Here is an 18,275-nt window from a genome sequence, read left to right on the forward strand (position 1 = left end):
CTACAGCTCCCAAATGGTTTTTAATATAAGTTTCAAAAACAAATCAGATAAATAACATTTTAATGTTGTAATTGGCTAGAAAATAATTACTTATGAGCTTCCAAAAGATAAATAGCACCGTTCTCTTTCACACAAAATATGGATTCATTCAATGACCTGGGTGCTAGCCCCCATGTTGCTCTAACTAGCTATATAAGTTTAGGCAATTTCTCTAGAATAGTTTCTTAGTCTGTATAAGAATTTAATATCTCCAAGGCCTCCTTATCTTTAAAATTGAAATTTAACCTATATAAATTCCTAATTATCTACTCTAAAGTATGAGAAAAAGAATTAACTTTGGGACTCTGAACTTAAAGACAGACACAATAGGTCAAACTGTGACATTTGGGTATAATTGATTACTGATATGATTTTTGTAAAAAGAAGTATTTGACTAATTAAATTTAGTGATAGCTATATTATGGTGAAAAATACCTGATGATCTTTTTGTTTTATGTTTACTAAATTTTAATAATTCAGTTGAATTTCATCATTCTGAAAAAACTGAATTCGAAAACTATGTACATATTAAACTCTATAGAACTCCAAAAATAAATCTTATTTGACTTTGGAAAGAATCATAAATTTTTGTGGAGAAAATTTACCTATCTATGATACCTAGTGATATTTAGCATGTAGTTCCTAATAAGATTTTCACAATTGCTCATTGCTAATGACATCTTGGGATGGTGAATAGAAGCAGAAAGAAGCAATCTCAGACTAAAAACTCTATAATTATTATTTCCTAATTTAAGTTGCTTACAAAAAAATAAATTAATAAAATACACAATTCCCCAAGTGATATTTTCTACACAATATGCTTAAGATGCCCAAATATTTGGATTTTATTTTTTAGAGATAAAAAGCCAATAAATTATCTCAATGATTTTAGTTTATCTGAGGAAGACAGTGAGCAAAAGAGGAAGGGCAGGTGTGTGGCAGAAATATAAGAGATTATTAATTCACCTCCTGGCATTCCAGGCAGAAAAGCCCATCAGACATTTGAAAATGTCCGTCCAAACTGAAGATAGGAATCGGGAAGTCACCGACTGTTTTCAATTACTATTGATTAAATTCCAACTATACTTATTCACTATAAATTCAAAACTATTAATTGATCATTGCCTAGTGTCCAAATGCTAGAGACACGGCACATGAGAAAAACCCATTGCTGGTTTCATGCTGCTTTATGATTTACGGCAGGGTGACAAGGGGATGAACGGTGTGGTAGGTGCAGTGAGGAGTGGCATTAAACACAGATAAAGAACCCCCAGTTAATGGTAAATGACAGGGTTGATGCCAGAGGGGTAAGAAAGACTGGGCTAGATGAAAAAAAGTATTTCATACTAGATAAAATACATATTGAATGGCCTTTGAGGTATGCTGTCGTAGAAGGAACTGAGAAAAATATAGCATGGCCGAAATGTAAGTATAAATGGTGGTGAAGAAAAGTACAAGGTAACTTAAAAAAAAAATGTATGCACAGCCCAGATAAGGAAGGGGCTCTTAAATGATTTTATGGAGTTGGAATTTTTCCTCAGAGCAATGGAAAACCACTGAAAGGGTTTAAAGAGACATATAGGTTCAGTTTAGAAATATCACTTTGGTTGCAGCATGGAACATATGAATTGGAGGGAGCAACACTGGAGGTAACAGAGAAACCACTGGAGACTCTCAGAGTCATAGAGATAAGAAGGCAGTTCCCTTAGTTAAGGTGATGGTGAATGAATGAAAGGAAGTGGACATATTTCCAGGTACCAAGGATTATGTGATTGACAAGATGGGAGGAGTAATAGAAAGAAAGAAATCAAGGACAGGGAACACAAACTAGGAAGTACATCTGGAGTACATGTGGTGGGAGGAGATACTGAATTTAGCAGTACACACATTAGGTTTGAGGTAAGTAAGGGATATCCAAATGACCATAGCCAGGAAGCAGAATTTGAAGCTCAGGGAGAGATCTGGTAAACAAATGGAGACATTGGGGTAATCTGACCTTATAATATATGCCTTATAATCAGGACTTTAGATTCCATCCTTTATTAGTGAAAAGTCAATCAATGACTTCAACAATTCTCTCTTGTTTCATAAGCAAACAAAGAAACAGGAGCAGACAGATAAAACTAAAGTCATGGGAAGCTATGTGATTGCTCAGGGAGGATGCATAGAGGCAGGAAAGAAAGGGACATTTGTGACAGCATGGGCGGAACTGGAAAGAATTATGCTCAGCAAAATAAGCCAGGCGGTGAAAGACAAATACCATATTACCTCACCTTTAACAGGAACCTAATCAACAAAACAAACAAGCAAAATATAACCAAAGACGCTGAAATAGAGAACAGGCTGACAAGGACCAGAGGGGAGAGGGGGGGAAATTTCAGGGGAAAAGGGGGAGGGTTTGCAGAAACAAGTATAAAGGACACGTGGACAAAAACAGGGTGGGGGGTGGAAATGGGAGGGAGGTGGGGAAGTCTGGGGGTGGCCTGGGATGGGAGTAAAAGGCCGAAAACTGTACTTGAACAACAATTTTAAAAAATAAAAATAAAAAATAAAAAACATATTTATTTAAAAAATCACAATAAACTTTTGTAATAGTCTTCTCCAAACATTCTTACACCACTGCCTCCACTCCTTGCAGTCATCTGTTACACCTGGCAATTGCAGGGCAGCCCCCATAATTCCTGGAGTGTGGGAGCTTAGAACTTCAGTACTAATTCCTTTTGTATTAGTGCTTAGCTAAAAAGAAAAAAGGAAAAAAAAAAAAGAAAGAAAGGAAAAAAGACAAAACCCTGAAAACATCACTATTTAAGAAATGGCTTAAATGGCTTATGAGAGGTAAGTTAAACCATGAGTTTTACTGGAAACTGAGCAAGAGACCTTCTGAAGCAGAAAGTTTGAGCAACGATGTCAAGTGGCTAGGAGGTCAAGTAAGATAATTATCATAAAAGTGCCCAGTGAATTTAACAATTAGGATGCAAGTGATGGATTTGATAAGAATAGTTTCAGTAGGGTGAAAGAGGTCAAGACCAGACTGCAGTGGGCTGAGGTGAGAGCAGAAAAAGAAATTGAAGAGAATGAGTGAAGTCCTTTTATCTTCAAAAGAAGGGAAAAGGGTGGTAGTTGATGAATGAGATTACAAAGAAAAAGAGGAGAGGGAAAGGGAGAGAGGGAGAAGGAGGTTGAGAAAGAGAGAGAAAGACACACAGAGAAATAGAGAGTTAGAGAGAGAAAAACAGAGTTCTGTTCTACAAATAGAAATGGGAATGAACCAGGGGCTGGGCAACATCTGAAGCAGATAACATGCTCTGGCTTTAGGATATCCCAATCTAGTGAGAAGACTAGACTAAGTGATTTGAATGCACCTTAGAGATGTGAACAATGTGCAGAGGAACCAGAAGAGAAGGTACATTTCAATCTGTATGGGGGAATAAGAGGCTTTGTCAAAGAGATAAAATCTGAGTTGACACTAGAAACAGGGATGAGGCCACCAGTCTGAGAGGGGTGCTACATACATAGTCTGTGCTTGTGAGAACTACCTGCAGTTCAGAGTACGGGAGCACAATGGTAAAGGTGGGTGGAAGGGCAGGATATGAATTTTAAAAGTCAGACAGGAAGAAGATTATGAAAGTCTCTGATGTAATATGCAAAGGTCTTTGGAATATTACTTTTTTATATAATTAATTATAAAGAAAAAGAAAGTAACTGGATTTGCATTTCAAAAAGGTAAAGCTTGCAGTGGTGTGAAAAAAGGTCAATGAGTTATTACAGTGAGTAGTTCATACAAATGGTAACTGCTAAACTAGGGATATTAAAACAGACATAGAAATATAAGAAAAGTGATTGGCTGGATTTTGCAGGTGATGGAGAGAGACAGAGAGGAATCTAAATTGAATCTGTGAGCTCTGATTTGGGCACCCACCAACTGATTTCAGGGTGAATAAATGAATGATACTTGAATCAGTATTCTCTGAATATTCCTGATTGAAAGTATGTTTTATCAGCTAGTAAGGATACCATGGAAGAAAAATTAAGTAATTCTTGTCATTAAAGAAAAATGGAACAAGTGTCAGCTTATCCAAACTCTTAAAGGCTTTGTGTTCATGTGTCAGAGTCAACACAAACATTTTCTGAAGAAAAATTTTAGTCTTTCTGCCATTAAGAGATGGGATTATTGTCTAGTAAGTATTCATAAAAAGATGATTTATAAATTATGGGGATTATTTTATATATATATATAATTATCTTAAATCCTTTCTTATAGTTCATTATATTGGTTCTTTCTTCAAGATATAACCTTTTATTAGATTTTAAAATTAGAATCCATGGAACAGATTTTTTACAAAAAAAAATCTCAACCTCTATTGAGTAAAAGTATGTCTTCACCTCTTATTTCCCTCTTTGCTAACTTTCATAAAGCTCAGAGTGGAATCCGTGGCCTATATTTTATAATGGACTCCAGTGCATGCGTTTCCATCTATTAATTTCTCAGATTATAATCTAAACCTTATTTTCCTTCTTGATATCTTTATCTTTTTTCAAGATTTATCATACTATGTAATTTTAAATAAAATAATTCACAGCCTTTATGAAATAAAACAGGATATCTTACTGAGAAATGTGGACAAAAAATAACTAGATTGTGTAAAATACTGTCCTAACTCCCACATCCCCTACTTCTCCATGAAGAAAATTACAGTGATTATTAATGATGCTATTGGGAGTCAGTGTGGCCCAAGCAGAGCTAGGGCCTATAATCCTCTGTTAACACCGAAGAAGACTTGACAAGGCAAACATCCTTGATAGAGGCATGAAAACTGAACCTCGAGCTTTTTCTGTCACTGCCTCCCATTCTTTCTCTCTGTCTTAATCATAGTGAAATCAGGTAAAAACAAAAACCAAATAACTTGATTATGGTTGCACATATCACATAACATAATTTAACCCAGGAAGACCTGCTTCTCCAAACCTACAGCCATGCAAGACGGAGGGTAACCGTGGCAGGGCGAGCTTGACCTTGGTAATCAACAGGAAATTGTCATGAAGCAAACCCCAGGCAGCAATTATTTACCAAGCTCTCTGCTGAGTACTCACAAAACAGTTTCATGTCCACTGTTAAATTTGCTCAACAGAAATGAAAGGTACCTCAATTTATTAGCCTTCTTTTGCCCATGATACCAAAAATAGGATTTACAGTTCCATTATTTCCAGTTCAAACTTCATGTCCAAGCACTTTCTTCTCTTCATTGGAGTTTAAAATAGAACTTATTTTGAAAATGCCCTTAAATTGTCTTTACACATTCTTGAGAGATGTCTGTGCACAGGAAGAGCAGGTGCACAGACATGCATAAGCCACAGAAGAATTCACAATAATGAATAGAAAATAATACTGAAGAAAATCTGTAGATCAAGAGTGAAGTTTCTTAATCTTGGCTCATCTGACATTTGGGGTCACATAATTCCTCTTGGTGGGTAGGGATGGAGCTGTTCTGTACATGGTAGGTTGTTTAGAAGAATCCCTGGCCCCTACCAACCAGGTTAGTAGCAGCCTAATTTCCCTTTGTGACAGCCAAATATATCTCCAGACATTGCCTAATGTCCCCAAAGTTATTCCTGGTTTATAACTGGTTTACACTCTAATTTCTTAGGGAAACTGTAATCAATTTGTACATAAACTGCTTATGGTAGATAATACTACGGTTTTGAGGCATTTTATTTCCACAATGTGCTTTGAAGAGGCAAAGCAAACCATTCAAATGTCCAATGAAGTTCCATGATACATACCTAACAGTTTTTTAACATTGTTAGGGGTGCACTAGCCTGACTTATTCATATCTCTAACTAGGTATTTCTAGTGTCTACTTCAAATCGGGTGTGAAGAAAAATGGCTGACTTCTCAGCCCCTTATGAAGGTTCTAGAAAAGGTTATTTTTTATTTCTTCTCTGAACATTGAATCATTAAGACTCTGTTTGCATTTAAGCTTTATATATATATTGTAGGTTTTCCATAACTTCTTTTTTATACAATCTTCATTTTTTTAATTTTTAGGGGCTGGCTCTTTCTTTCTTTCTTGTTGTTTTATTAAACTGTTGTCCCAATTTTCCACCATTGCTCTCCCCTCCCCAACCTACCCCCCACAGTCAATCCCCACCCCATTGTCGTTGTCCATGGGTCATTCATACATGTTCTTTAACTAGGCCCTTCTCCTTCTTTCCTCCCTTTACTCCCTCCCACCTCCCCTCTGGTCCTGTCAGTTTGTTCCTTGTTTTCATGCCTCTGGTTCTATTTTACTCATTTGTTTGTTTTGTTCATTAGGTTCCTATCATAGGTGAGATCATATGGTATTTGTCTTTCACCACCTGGCGTGTTTCACTTAGCGAAATACTCTCCATTTCCATCCATGCTGTCGTGAAAGGTAGGAGTGTCTTCTTTCTTTCTGCTGCATAGTAGTCCATTGTGTAAAGATACCACAGATTTTTTGATCCACTAACTTACTGATGGGCACTTAGGCTATTTCCAGCACTTACCTATCGTAAATAATGCTGCTATAAATAATCGGGGGCATAGGTTCTTTTTAATTGGTGTTTCAGGGTTCTTAGGATACAATCTCAGCAGTGGAATTGCTGGGTTGAAAGACAGTTCCATGTTCAGTTTTCTGAAGAAATTCCATAGTGTTTTCTACCAACAGTACTCTGCAGTTCCCTTTTCTCCACATCCTCTCCAACACTTGTTGTTTGTTGATTTGTTAGTGATGGCCATTCTGACTGGTGTGAGGTGGTACCTCATTGTGGTTTTAATGTGCATCTCTCTGATGGCTTGAGCATCCTTTCAAACACTTATGGGTCCTCTGTATTTCCTCCTTAGAGAAGTGCCTGTTCAGGTCCTTGGCTCATTTTTTGAATTGGGTTGTCTGTCTTCCTGGCATTGAATCCTGTGAGTTCTTCGTATATTTTGGGAATCAAACCCTTGTCCAAAGTATCATTGGCAAATATGTTTTCCACCATAATTCATTCCCTTTTTATTTTGATGATGATTTCTTTAACCATGCAGGAACTTTTTAATTTGATGTAGTACCATTTGTTTATTCTTTTTTTTATTTCCATTGCCCTGTATTGGTGAAAATATTACTGGGCGGGAGATCTGAAATTTTGTTGCCTATGTTTTGCTCAAGGACTTTTATGGTGTCATGGCTGATGTTTAAGTCCTTTATCCATTTTGAGTTTATTCTGGTGTATGGTGTAAGTTGGTGGTCTAGTTTTATTTTATTTTTTGCATGTGCCCTATATGAGAAGCCTACAGCCAGCATCTAAAAGCTTTCCCCCTCAACAGGCAAAAACTAAAGGCTTATTCCTAAGATCAGGAAATAAGGTAAGGGTATCCAATCTCACCACTTCTATTCAACATAGTAATGGAAGTTCTAGCCATGGTGATCAGAAAAGAAAAAGAAATAAAAGGCATCCAAAATGGAAAGAAGGAAATAAAACTGACATTACTTGCAGATGACATGCTAGTGTACATAGTAAACTTTACAGGTTCTACCAAAAAACTACTTGACCTAATAAATGAATTTGGCAAAATAGAGGGACACAAAGTTAATATTCAGAAATTGAAGGCATTTTTGTACACTAACAATGAAATATCAAAAATAGAAACTAGAAAAAAATTCATTTACTATAGCAGCAAGAAAAATAAAGTACCTAGGAATAAACTTAACCAAAGAGGCAAAAGACACGTACTCAGAAAACTATAGAACACTGAAGAATGAAATTAAGAAAGACACAAACAACTGGAAGCATATACCGTGCTCATGAATTGGAAGAATTCATAACTTCTTTTAGTATAAGATGAATTTTAAGTTATTTGTTTGATAGTTATCCATTTAACTCTAAAAATCTATATAATCTCAATCTTTTATCTCAGCCACTTACTAGTTTATACTATTATAAATCTCTATAAAATTGCTTTGTTATTCTTAATTTATGACACTTAATGTTCTACTAATTTAAATAATACATACATACATACATAAACAAATACATAAATAACTGTGCTTATTTCTGAGGGATTTCTCAGACTCCTGGCATAGGAATCTATTGCTCTAATTTCTTCCCTTGAAAGATCATCAGATATGACAGAGCAATAAAAACCAATTTAAAATGCACATACTTGCTCCAGTAAACTTTTCCTTCCAGTGTCTGCATTTCACCAAGGATGGCAAGGAGAAGAGATGACTTCCCACATCCCACTTGCCCCACAATCATGGTTAACTGACCTAGAGAAATGAACAAAGGATATAACAGAATGACAGGAAATTTTCTTGATAAAATAAAAGCAAAATACATTTAGAAAAGGCTGATGTTTCAAAATCAATGGCTCAGTTTCACAATCAATACCTTAATAAGGTATTCTTAATAGCTCCTTTCTGTGATATGTAAGTTTTTTGAAAAAAGAAAAAAATTAAAAGATATATAACTTAATTTATTTTTCAAACTATAAGAATAGTTGGAATTAGTGAACAAAACTAATATTGAAATATTAGTTTTGAAATATTTGCCTAAATTATCTACAATTAATTCAGGAGAAAAAGGCAGTTTTGACTAAATCTGGTAATTGGGATAACTGACTTGGGCTGTTATTAAGATGTCTTCTCCAATCTCTTATATTGATTTGCGTGTATAATAGAAAACTCCCAAGCTACTGACCATTAGGTGAAGTCAAAAAATATTTCTATTCAACTATCTAGACATTTTAAATAAAACATTATTTCAGCCTTAAATATGTTGAAAATATCATCAGTCTTCATTAGGGGTAGAAAAAATTTTTTTCTTATCTATTCTTTCTTTAAATTGTTTCTCAGAATGAGAAACCCCGTTATTTAAACAGGACAAATCAACAACTGAACTGATTACAGTTAATTTGGACACTGTCCAAAAAACTACTCTCAGTAGTAAAAGGCAAGTCTCATTTATAGTCATTTCCATGCAGACAGTCATGAGCTCCCTGGTGCAAATAAAATAACTATAAATAACTTTTGTCCTTCTTTTCATTAGGCTAATTATAATGACAAATCAATGGTTATGATAATTAGCAATTATGAAAATTAGTAACCAATGATTCTTACCTGTTGGGATTCGAATATTTATATCGGATAACGTCGCTAAACCACTGCCCCATGAAAAGTACCCATTTGTGACCTAGAAAATACAATATAAAAATTAAGTTATAAAATTATGTAAATATGTACTGTCAATAATAATCCAGTTAAAATAAATTTTATTTTTAAAGCACTGACAGACTTTGAATACAAGAGAGAACACACAGTGGTGAAATTATAGTTATAACTATTTAAAAGGTAAAATTGAAAAACAAAAGAGAATGGGAGTTTTGTAAAAGGAGGGACTTCAAATTTGTGACATTATGAAGAATATTGAACATTTGGGATTACTGGGCATTTTCTTGTGAGAAGTCTTAAAAAGCAAATCATCCCAAATATTTACCAAGTAACTCTCTTCACTGATTGTTTTCTCACTACCAGGCAAGTCTCAGAACCCTGGTGATGCAACAGAAATAACTACTAATTACTCTGCACAAATGATTCTGTTACCTGAAGAAGAAGGTTTCATAATAAATGAGTTTCTTGAGCTATATGGATTCATTGTTTTCATTGAACTCAAAGAAAGACTAAAGAGAGTAGAGGAATAAAACACAGAAATGAGGCACTGCTGCTCAGGAGTATAAACCTCAACAACCAGCAAGGATCATAAGAACTTAAAATCATCCAAAGCTATATATTGCTTTTTTGTTGTTACTTTATTTTTGCATTCTATTTCTTTTAGTAGGCTTCATGTGGACTTAGTAGTTGTAATAGTTACAATAATGAGAAAAAATAGGTAGAATAGAACCCAAAGATTGAGAAGGTGGATAGAGAGAGATAAAGGGAAGAAAAGATTTTGAAAAATTATAGGAAATTAAAGTAAAAATACACCTTGCTTATAAAGTAATTTTTGTTCCCAAATCCAAATGATGAAATTTCTAAGCACATTTTTTTGGAATTTTGCTGAACAGACTGGTGGTATCTACATTGTTACTAAATATATCTCTAAAAATATCTTCATAAAACAACTTCCAGAGTAAAAAAGTTATTTGAAAAGGCTAGATTGTGTTTTTCCAAGTAGGTTTTCTCTGGCTTGTAAAATGTATGGCATTTATGCATGAAATATCCATCACATAGATAGGCATGAAATTAATCCTGGGAAGATGGTACAAAGAAGGCTAAAATATTGATTGCTTTACAAATTTTCTGAGTACCCACTATCTGTATTGGGACAGACATAGGCTACAAAGAAGGTATAATAAACCCTCCTTTACCCCTATGAAGCTTGCTATTAGATGAGTAAAAAAAAAACATGGATATTTGTGTAACATAAGACAGCATGGGATAAGTAGTAAGCAGACAAAACAAACAGACAGTATGTAAAATAGCAGATGAGAAATAAAATCATTTATACATGAAATGGCTAAAAAAAACTTCAGAAGAAGAGTTCTTTTAACTAGTTTTGAAAAGATACTGAATTTCAATGAAGGCACTTCTGGGTACAGAACTACAATAAGAATAGGTACAGGGTCAGAAAACTGTAAAACATATTTTGAAAATAATACAGGTGCCTGGGAGAGGGGTTTCAGATACTGTGCCTAAGTGACAATTAAAGCTCAATGAAATTATACAGCCACAGCCTTGGAGGCCGAGTATCCTTCTTTCTCGAAGGCAGTAAACAGGAAGCTACAAGAGCTGTAAATTAGATGGCTTGGAAGAGGGTCAGCATGGAATAGAGAGAGGCCCTGCATGACAACCTTTATGCTATCAGTGAATTGGGAGTGAAGTTTACCTGCAGAAAGAGTGGATGGAAGAGAGATAGGAGGTGGGAAGAGAGCAGTGAGAGCTGAAGAGCTACTGTAAATTCTGTAAAATAATGCTGATGAGAGGCACACAAAAGAATTGCCAAGAACTACCGAGGGTCAGCTGAGGTTGGAGATAATGAATCTTCAATCATGCCCACTTGGAGCGCTGTGCCATTTTCTCCATAGTACTCAGCAGCCTGCTTATAGGACTATAGAAGATTCAAGGTTGGACTGCCTACAGAATGGTGCTAAAGACTGTGAGAAAAAAAAAGGGCTCAAGTTACCGGAGCTTTCAATGACATTAAAAACAGAAACAGTGAAGGTGAAGGCCTGAGACAGCTGGAGGGTCAGATCTGATGTAAGTGACTGGTTGGTCCTGTCGAGTTGAAAATGTCAGAGAAGCAGCAGCTCCAGGAGGTGGCTGCTTCCAGGAAGTGTACACACAAGTGAGGCTGTGGAAGTGGAGTGACCATAGATTTAAGAGATTTCTGGACTGGTCACAAGACAGGCTGTGCACTTGAAAGTTTAAATCATGTCCAAGCTGGACACCAACAAAGGTAAAAAGATGAACTGAAAAACAGATACTTGAATCTTCAAGGAAGTGAGGGAATGCAGCTAACACTATAAATATTTGCAAAGGTTTATTATAGGATAGGTGCAAAAATGTTCTTCATAGTAGCATTTGCTACAGAGGAAAGATGGAGACAAACCTAGCGCACATCACTGGGGGCTAAGGAAAACACAGTGATGCATGCTACCGCATACAGCAGTGCAGAGAAGAAGCAAGCCTCCGTAAAGCATCTCAGTAAACTGAAAAGCACATTGATGCTCATGACAACGCTACATATTTTGCAGGAATACAAGTCTGTTTAAGTGCATATATTGAGCACATTAGCGCTGGAACCACAATGGTGAGGGGTCAGGGGGAAAGATATGGGAGACAGCAGCGATGTGTACATTGGGGACTTCAGAAGGAGCCGACATTCTTTGCTTGGTGGTGGCTTCAGAGCTGTTTAGTTTTTCATTTAATGGTACATATATGCTTTATGTAATTTCCTGTTGTATTTCACAATAAAAATATTTCAAAAAGATAAATGAGTTATTACCAATTTGGGAATTTCCACCATGAATAAACAATAATTTGGGCTTAAAGGCAGGCTTGAACTGTTTGGCCATTCAGTGGGATAGCAGACTCTAAGACATTGATAAAGAGGGCTTTGGGGACTTTTTTCTCCAGTGCATAAAGTCAATTTTGGGAAAAAATAATGGCCTCCCATTTTTACACTAAAAATGAAAACAAATCTAAAAGGCACATTGAAAAGACATATTTTTAGATTCCTATTATGTTGAATAGAAAATGTCAGTTAAAAAAGTAACCCTGTTTCCTTAGACACTAATATATTTTTTGTTAGTTCAGCATATTTGAGAACTTACATCATAGAGGAGATCCTTTCTGATCTCTCATTACTTACTTTTTCATAGCCTAGTAGTTCATACCCTATTTATACATTATAATTGCCTAGAAAACTACTAGAATTATTGTTTAAATGATGGTCATATATTTATATATATATTTAAACATCTCTAGATTATTCTAAAGTATACCCAATGTTAAGAGTAACCACAGCTCATTAAAATTCACAGGTGACATATTTTATCCTCAAAACAAACATACTAAAAGGGCATCTCCAACTCAAATGGGCAGACCATGGGTCAGAGAGGCAAAGTAATTTTCCCCAAAGTCACACATCAAATTAATAGCAGAGGTAGGGCTATCAGAGGCTTATTCCACCCACTAACACGTTTGCTCCAATTGTAAGCTTATTGTAGGACACATATTATACCAAACATTAAGGAATAAGAAAAGAATTAAGTGTAGCTCTTGGCTCTACTCTACAATCCATCAAACCCCTCTCATTCTTTGATTGGATGGGCAGTGAAGTGAGTTGGATAGTCAGGAGCAGCTAAAGCAGCTAGTTTTCAAGGCTTAGTTTCCTGGACTCTGGTGGCTCCGAAGTCCAGAGGCTTTTGGCTGCTGCAGGCATCTGTTCCACTCCTTGCATAGCACTGACCCTTCCCCGGGTCTATCCCAACCATCGGTCCTCAGCCTGTGTTCCTCTGGTGGCCTGTTTACAAAAGCCCAGGTATTGGAGAGCATACCAAAGGCTGAGTATAACATTAACCAAAGGCAGTATTGGAAATCTGGGTGAATGCATGCAGCATAGTGTAAACTTTTCCTGGTCAAAGACCATTACTATCTCATTTATTTCCTTCAAAATTGGATTTATAATATTGGCATTCTCTATAAATCAATCTACTTGGTAGATAAACATGAGTGTGAGAGAAATTATGTTAGATACTAGCTTCTAAAGCAGATTCAGAAGAAAGGCTCCTTCTCAGGCTATTAAAACACACTGCTGAGGCAAAACTGTGGTTGGCAGGTAAGGAAGAACTGAGAATTATAAACTCATGAGGATATCTTTTAGAAAATGTTATAAGGATTAGTGATCATTGTAGAAAAGCTTTAAAGACACGTTTCAGGACACGTTTGCTGAGCTTCACCATAAAATAGTAGCATAAATGTTTCTATTCATGTAAGAATCCAGGAGGTAGAACAACCTTTATTGCAACATCCTCTGTGTCCGCAGGACGTAGACGTCTTGTTGATTGCTCGTAGCTGTCCAGGTGACATCTCCCAGGCTGTTTCCTGTTTATAGTTTTTGACTGCTGCATTCCAAATGGGAGAGAACACAAATTGAAGCTTTATGAAAAAACTCAGGTTTTACTGAACTCACTTTGCTACATCTCCACTGAGATTCCAAGAAAAAGAAACAAGTAAAGTAAATGTCATAATTAAACTATTTCAATGGTTTCTCCAAAAAAAGGCAAATGATAAGAAAATGTGTTCTGCTATAATTTTAAACATAATTCACAGCTTTTTAAGAAAAAAAACGAAGATAGGCTATGCTACTTGCAAACGATGGAGGTTGAAGTGCCAACCCCCAAACGAGGTTTAGATATTTTTTCTCCAACAATCTCGGTGAGCATATCCAGGCAATAAAAAAAAAAACATGCATCGTGTCAAAAAGCATGCAGACTAACTCAGGTTAAACCTGATTCCACTCGTTAGACCCTCAGGCCTGTAAATGTTTCAACAGTACCTTTTTTATTACACTCTGAATCATGAAAATTTTGACTCTCATCCACTCACTTAAGTCAGATTGGGCTAATATCACTTGAGGACCCAATGTGGAGGAAGAAAAAGCATAAAAGATCTGGGATATATTTGACCAAACATGTATCATTTCATAAGGAGACCCACAAGCATTGTAAAACCATCTAGTCTTTCTGAGATGTGAGAGCATTGCTCCCAGTCAACGGACCACAGCATCCGTAATGAAGAGTATGCCAGCAGAAACTGGAGAGTCTTCAGGTACTTCTAATGAACGTAGGTCATAAGTAGAAGTGTACTATTTCCCAATTTGGGGTTCAATTTCAGGGGGTAAAGACAAATGGCTAAAGAGAAGGTAGAAAATTCAGCTTTGTAAGCTTCTAATATAGAAAAGTTTAAAAGCTCAAACTTTGTCCTAAGGACCGAATGAACAAGTATTTCAACATAAGTAATTATCTGCTTTACTTAAATACTTTATAGAGATTGTGAGACTAAATATTAAAACACTTTAAAACTGATAAATTATCTATAAAAGCAAAGGATTCCAAAATTGTGAAAGTTTGTTTTTTGCCTGGAATTATAAGTTTAGCATTTTGAAAAATCCATTGAATTCTATCAGAATTAGGAATGTACTCAAATAACCAGTAACTTAATCCAAACAAGATATTGTTCTTCCAATTTCCACCAACTGGTGTACAACTGAACATCATGCAATGAGATAGGCTGCACGCAAATGAATTCACAGATTAAAAAGTCACTGAAAAGAACTATCAGTGGTTCTGTCACAGAGACAATACTTAATGTATTTCAACTGAAAAAGTAAAAGAACATCTATGAAATTGTATCTCAGTTTTGTTTTTCTTCTCACAGTCCTCACAGATGACCCTGGAAGTGCATTGTATGCAGAAAATCACTAACTTTTAAGCTAAGTATATTTTCCACACAAGACAGGTCTATGTCAGCACATACATTCAATGTCTTCTAGAGTAATTCTATAGTAGTACTGCCTCCAGAGATCCAAAAGGAATGACTTCATCTTCTTCACAAAACTAAGGAGAGGGTGGGAGGAGGAGATGTGTTGACAGAGATTTGAGTTGGAGTTCCACACATGTAATTTGAAGAGACTTTGGCTCTAGGATGTCACTAATTCTCCATGGAGATTCTACAGCCAAAACCACTTAACTCTAAGCTTTTACAGACATAGCATCTTAAGCGCTCTCAAGATGGAGTCTCCATTAGTGTTATTTTCAAATGCACAGCTTTTTTCACTCCATTTTAAAAAGTTCGTCGTTTGTGGTTTGGCCCATCAGCAGTGATGAATGACCCTGAGAGACATCGGAAGGTCCAGTCTGGTTTCAATAACCCTGAAGATATTGGATGCATTTGAAGGGGATCCTTTCTTCCTTCCAAAAATCTTTTCTCAGTTCAATATTTCTTCTAGTCCTCATCTCCCACAAAAGATTCTTTAAATTTCCTTGACTCCACAAACTCGACCTCCTCCATCCCCTTTCTCAAGGTCATCTCACTCTGCTCATCCTCACACCTCTGAGAGATCACAGGCAGTATTGGAAACCTGACCTAATAAGTTCTTTGGTAATCGCCTGCCATCCAAAGTATGACAAGGCTGGTCTTAATCAAATGCTTGACTTTCCTGCTGCATGTAGGAAAATGTAGACACTGTACAACGTGGTGTTGTCTTTGTGTCCAGATCTACACAACAATCAAGCACTTTTAGGCACTGTGACGTTATGTCCATAAACATGGGTGGTTGTTCCTCCTCAGGAAAAACTCCCCCTGCTTCATAAATCCCTTAACAGAGAGTAAAAATAACTTTGGAAAAGCAGAAGAAAAAAAACAACCTAAATATAGCCAAATGCTCATCTTAACTGTTTTCGGTATTGGTAAACATGATGTAAAGAAAAAATTAATATTGAATCACTTCTGATAAAGGCTTTCCAAGCCTCAATCAATTCAGTCAGGAGAGAGCATATTGCAGGGTTTTGTGTTTTTTGGGGGAGTTACATAAATGGTAAGTACACTAACATTTTTTCTAACAGTAACATGAATAATTAATATGAACTTACAACTCCTTTTAGAATAACATCTTTCTATTTTACTCTTACAAAATATATATATTAATTTTAAGACCAGAATTTTTTACACACGCCTCTCAAGGGTCTAGTCCTATTGCTTTAAATACTATTATTTAATGGTTGATTTCTCTTCTTGGATGTCAATATATATCTCAAGATTATCAGGTGCAAAATATACCTCTTCATTCCACCTCAACTTAAACCTACTCATTTCTCCGCCTCCCTATATCAGTTAATGGTTCCATCTACCCAGTCGTCAAGCCAATACCCTGACATCCTTGAGTCCTCTTTTCCCCTTATCCCTGCCATCCAATCTATTAGCAAGTCTTTGTCAGCTCAACCTACAAAAATGTATGTTGAATTTGATCACTTCCTCACAATGTCCACTGAAATTGCAATAAAAACTAATTCTAACCATCATTTCTTGCCTATGTTATAACAACCTTTTCAATGATCTATCTGTTCAACTCTTGTCCCCACTGACTGAACTTTCCCCAGTAGCCAAAGTGATATTTTAAAAATATAAACAAAATTATATCAGCCCCTACTTTGAAGCTCTCCAATGGCTTCCTATTGCATGCTAATAAGATCCAGATTCTTTCCGTAATCTACAAGACCCTTAATTCTCGTTCTTATTTTGTCCTTTCTCTCCCTTCTTCACCAGGCTCCACTGTAGTGCTCCTCTGTTTCTTGAACATATCAAATTATTTCTCATCTCAGGGTCTTTGCATCTGTTAGTTCTGTGCCTGAAATGCTCTCTTCCTGGATTGCTGTGGCCCAAATACCTACTATTCATTCAGTTATCAGTTCAAATGCCAGCTTCCGGAAGCAATCTCCTGGGAAATACCCTGATTCAAGTATCCCAATCTATACACACTTTTATTTTCTTTCTACAGCAAAATTATCTCATTTTCACTTGTTTTTCATCTGACTCCTGCCTCAAGAAAGCAAAATCTGTGACAAGAAGGATCCTGTCCACCTTGGTCACTGCTACATCTATAGGACTTGGCATGAAGTACAGGGTAGTCAGTAAGTCTGGGGACACAGGCAAATATAATACATAATCCATGTCACATTACATGTAATACATGAAAAAATCATATTGACTATATTTCCAGCCTCCATGTATTAATATATCCTGAGTAAGTATTTGTGCAGTAGGTGAATAAAATGGTACAACAGGTGAATTAAAAAGGTGAATAAAATTCATTCAAGTTTTAATTCTGGCACTGCCACTTGCTAATTTTCCACTTTATTCAAGCCATATAACATGCAAATTGAACATATTAATCTGAAAAATAAAAATAGGCAAGTCAAAAGACAATGCAGCAGAAAGTACTTTTTCTGCTAAAAAAGTATACTATAGCTAAAAATATTATAAGAATATGGTGCATGAATCATAAGTTGATTTTGTGGCATTTTTATATAAAGCTTGGTTGTACAATCTCTTACTTTCTGCTTGAATTGAGCAGGTGGTGCCTTGGTGATATCAAGTACAGGATAGGAAACACAATCAATAATATTGTAAGAACTATCTATGGGACCAGGTGGTTACTAGGCTTATCGGGGGATCACTTCGTAAGTTATATAAATGTCTAACCATTATGCTGTACCCCTGAAACTAATATAATATTGAATATCAAGTGTAATTGAAACATGAAAAATAGATGGTTAAAAAATGTGTTGAGTCTCTTAGGATAATTCTTTGATGATTTATAAAGATAAGCCTTATATATTTATTGATACTTTTAGATTTGTGAGGTTTGTTGTAGATGCGGGTGGCAATCATTCTTCATACAGATGAAAGTAAAGCTTACAATTTTCTCTGAATGTACCCATTTTAAGCCACCCATTCTAGGGACTATTCCCTACTCACAGTTTCTATGACAAGAAAAAGCACTTACGACTCCAGTGTGTTTCTTACAGGACTCAAAGGGAAGAGAACCTTCACCAGTTCGCCAGCTGTCATCACCAATTTCATCACTCAAGAGAAACTCATTCAACTTTTGAACACTGCAGAAAGCAGATAAACGGGGTTAAAAATACGACTACAGACAATAAAGTTAGACTTACA

At 36.0% G+C, this 18,275-nt stretch overlaps 1 protein-coding gene across 4 annotated transcripts in view; it reads right to left on the minus strand.

Moving 5' to 3' along the window:
* Positions 1 to 18,275, minus strand: part of ABCC9 (ATP binding cassette subfamily C member 9) — a 117,152-nt gene that overhangs the window by 54,956 nt on the left and 43,921 nt on the right. For all 4 annotated transcript variants that reach the window (XM_053661496.1, XM_053661494.1, XM_053661497.1 and 1 more), the window contains exons 15-18: positions 18,106 to 18,214; positions 13,556 to 13,663; positions 9,159 to 9,231; positions 8,204 to 8,309 (exon numbers count right to left, since the gene is read on the minus strand). In XM_053661496.1, the coding sequence (XP_053517471.1) occupies positions 8,204 to 8,309; positions 9,159 to 9,231; positions 13,556 to 13,663; positions 18,106 to 18,214 (396 nt within the window). The remainder of the gene's footprint in view (positions 1 to 8,203; positions 8,310 to 9,158; positions 9,232 to 13,555; positions 13,664 to 18,105; positions 18,215 to 18,275) is intronic.

The sequence above is a fragment of the Artibeus jamaicensis genome, unplaced genomic scaffold, assembly GCF_021234435.1.
Source record: "Artibeus jamaicensis isolate MK-2021 breed Jamaican fruit bat unplaced genomic scaffold, CSHL_Jam_final contig_233, whole genome shotgun sequence".
Classification (NCBI taxonomy): Eukaryota; Metazoa; Chordata; class Mammalia; order Chiroptera; family Phyllostomidae; genus Artibeus; species Artibeus jamaicensis.